The following is a 3872-nucleotide window of genomic DNA, read 5'->3' on the forward strand; positions in this document are numbered from 1 at the left end:
AGCATACCTCGTGTTGTTCGCCTCTACTCACTCAAACTACTGGTCATTGAGATGTGTCAAATTCACTCAGCAAAGATGTTAAATGTGAGTAATTAGAAAAATCCAATAGTAGGGAATTCATTATTCAGGTCTAAATGGACAATCAGTAGGATGACCAATTAATCCAAAGAAGTGGCTAACTGTCAAATTTCGTCCTGATTAAATTTCACGTATATTCCCGATTTGCCCATTATATCCGTGGAGAAGTCTTTATAAACTCCGAACTGATTTCGACATTCTTTTGGCCGTTTTGACTCGTCCACCGCAATCGCAAAAGCTGGTCTAGCATCCGGAAGTGACTTCAACATAGATTCCTGTTTCTCTAAGGGAATAATAAGAATACATCTTTAAAGTACGTGCAGATTTATCAAGATATCTTCTCTTGGCAGCGAATGCATTAAGTCAATTTCATGGAGGAAAGCCATTTATAGAGAAACAACGCTTTTTCCGAAAAACATTTGTATTTCAATACAATACTTCTTCTCTGTCCACATCCTAGCACGATTAACGAGAGGCAGGAAGCATTTTGATGGACATTGGGTCATATTTGCCTTATTTGGGAAACAAAATCCTCAGGTGTAGTTGTTAGGGCTGTGCAGCTCCATACCCGTTATTATGGTGGTAAGTCTCAGCCATGCTGAGATTACTCTGAACCAGTAGGTCCAAATATGACAAATATGAAGCAATTAGTTGACAAGAAAGTGCATCGCAAGTTAAAATAAGTAACTTTTACATGTATTCGCAAAAAGTCACAGCATTTTGTACAATAAATTTCCAAAGAACTGATATTACCGCATAAATCCTCGAAGGAAAGCTTGTTATCGCCACCATATGAATCGGACATTAAGTCTTTCAATCCGGGAACTGCATCGAAAGCGGGGCTAAAATCGGAGCCCAGAACCAAAATCTGCAAAGGTTGGAGTCAATGAATGGGTTGATTACCCTTGGCGACTCAAGTAAGCAAGGAACTCACTCGTGACTTGATTTTCTCATTCAACCACTCAGAGTACAGATTAAACATTGCTTCAAAGACTTTTGGGGTATTGTAGTATATCAATTTTTTTATTCGGAAGGGAAGACATTCCTGAAAAAGAATGCTGGAATCAGGTACCATAAAGGAGATTCAATTGATATAAATTGCTATAACTTGGGCACCTTGTGCTAAATCCACCCTTGTTATTAAATTATTCCTGGAATGTGCTTTGAAGGAGTCCGATGCATCAGATTGAGAATCTGCAATCGACGTCTCATTTGGGAGTTAGGTGATGTTATGATGATACATGATATGTTAACCACATTTTGCGAATTGGGTAATTTTTCAATGAAAATTAAAGCAGAATGGGTTGAAATGCGTACCTGGAAATATTTTGTTGCAACCTTCGACATCTTTGGCTCAAACATTCTCATAACATCCTCCTTTCGAAAATTCGTGAAATCCATAATCATGCAGATGCCACCAATTTGCGCTCTGGGATCAGCTAGGCATATATCGTTCCATATGTGCGATGGACCCTGCAGATCTGCTATCGACAGTTCATTTAGATTGATGTTGGCTACAAGCAATTGAAGGAAAAGACCACTTTGGCTGCATTTACGTCATTTAGCGTTATGCTAAGAAAGGTGAATGCGTATGATTTGGATGGCAAAAAACTTACTAGATTTCACCAAAATGACCAGAGACCCCTCTTGAGTGAATCCTAGAGGTGCCCAGCACCTACGGAATGCGGATTGAAATCATCAAGACATGCTCACTTTACTGCATCTGTGCTTTAAATTCCTTCAAGCATTTCCCTTTTCCATGATTTCTCAAAAAGCGCATACACACTTTGTCAAGCTTGACTCCTCTGTTTGAAAGTGCAAATATATTTTAGGAAATGTGCCTATTCCGCTACTGCTATCTCAATACTGAAAAACGCCAAATTGAGGGTGGAAAAGAGAGCTCTACAGTTTGCAAGTTTAAGGGTAAAAATATTACCACGTATTCTTCTTTACCCAACTGGATTCTTGGCAGTTAAATTGAATTATTGAAAGGTGTATTGTGCAAATAAAATAAATTTACTTCATGTCAATCCATTTATTCCAGTTTTCTCTATTGGTTGCCGTGTCCTCGAACCACGAAGGATTTCCTTCAGTGGGTGACGTTCGGAAGGTACAAAATTTGTCCAGACGGCGCTGCGCTTTCATGTGGTTGTACTTTGCTTGACGCAAAAATGCCAACAAAAATGTGTCATCTGCAAAATGGTAATCGAAGGCTTTATCCTCTTCAACTCAAGTTAGGTGGGCACAAAAACTGTTTAGTAAAGCGACTAACTAACCCGTGGTGCACTTCAAGTGGGGCATGGAGGTAAGCCATCGTCGAAACGATTCCAGATGTGCTGAAACTTGATCAGAAATCTCTCCCAATTCTTTTGCAGCCTTCTTTTTGTATACGGAGGGTAAAGCCTTGGTTGCATCGTAGGGCGTATACGGCACTGGTGCTGCCTTTGGCATCTTTCAGGAGTGATTGAGCTGCAGAAGATATTCACAATTAATAGTTGCGCAGATGACTGTGTTGCTAGCCTACTCACCGCACTTAAATGCGTCAAAGCTTGTCAGAATAACCTCGTCACACCCTGTGGCGCCTCTCTGTGGTGCAGCATGCTATGAAACTCACAATCAGCGTCAATGCATTTGGGTAACTCTTATTAGCTCCATTATGACTGGCATTTCTAGATTGTGATAATGCAATTTAGTCTTCATTTCTTTGCAAAAAACTTGTAGGCGCAAACGCAATTCTCGCCAAGTCGGCGAAAGTTACGCATTTAATTAGTTTTGCAAACAAAGTATAGCACGACTGAAACCTTGAAGACAGGTATTTGAGAGCCTCCCCAACCTCCCACTTACATAAAACGGTGGAAATCGAAATCTTTTGCTTTTCACTTTGCAATTAATTGAAGTAGCTTAATTTCAAGTTTTGTGGGTTGCAGCTTCAAGAGTTAAAGGAATCATTTAGCACAATTCTTTTCTACCTCATAGGGCCTACAGAAGACTTGTGTACAGGGCATTGACGCCTGCGTCACAAATTCACTTGTCTCACAAGGGTGCCAGAATGCCACTTTAGGCAGCTTTTGGAATTTCATTTGGAAGAAACTTTTTGCTTGTATGTAATCCGAGAGGACTTTTTGAGCACCCTTCCATCCATCCTAAATCGGTAAGCGTCGATTGTTCACTTCATTGGGTTCCTTTTGTACCCACCGGTTGGCCAATTCGGCCACTACACGACGGACAGAGGCGTAAGCTGCATCTGATGCGGAGTGAAAAGTTGTCAAATTAAGCTTTATTTTATTAAATTTTACATTATTCCGAGTGAATATTATTTCTGTGGTTGAAAATGCCACTTATTTTTTCCATTTATGAATTTATCGAGTTTAGTAATCAACTATGGGCTCGGCATTCAAAGATTCTTCATTGTGAATGAAACACAATCTTATCTAGTAGCATTATGCAAAAAGCTGATATTTGTTGTTGTCTTTCATTTCGTGAACATTATCGACAGTCATAACTTGCAACTCCACCAATATGGACTTCCGGACCATATTCAGAAGATTATTCACATACCTAACTCTTTAGAAATTGCTTTAGTAATAGAGCATCAAATTTATATCACTTCATAACACGCGCAACAAAGCAAATTGCTTACTTATAACGCGGTCGTGAGAAGAAAGCTTTAGGAATACAAATTGTAGTTAAAAAAACCGTCCGAGGACCGAGCACTTCCTCAAAGACAAAAAAGTGGGAGCAGAACAAAACTGTGAAAGCGTGAAGCAAGTCTTGTTATGCATAGTTTGATGGCC

General features: G+C 39.7%; 1 protein-coding gene across 1 annotated transcript; it reads right to left on the minus strand. All coding sequences in view use genetic code 11, as the record gives it.

Annotated features, from left to right (window-relative positions):
• Positions 1-182: 182 nt before the first annotated feature.
• EGR_05518 (Clavesin-2) lies at positions 183-2529 on the minus strand (the record flags this gene model as incomplete). Its single annotated transcript, XM_024494767.1, has 7 exons — positions 183-361; positions 832-946; positions 1013-1123; positions 1396-1592; positions 1695-1753; positions 2099-2270; positions 2355-2529. 7 exons carry the CDS (start codon positions 2527-2529, stop codon positions 183-185), a joined length of 1008 nt encoding a protein of 335 aa, XP_024350815.1.
• Positions 2530-3872: the final 1343 nt, after the last annotated feature.

This window comes from Echinococcus granulosus (assembly GCF_000524195.1).
Source record: "Echinococcus granulosus chromosome Unknown EG_S00041, whole genome shotgun sequence".
Taxonomy (NCBI): domain Eukaryota; kingdom Metazoa; phylum Platyhelminthes; class Cestoda; order Cyclophyllidea; family Taeniidae; genus Echinococcus; species Echinococcus granulosus.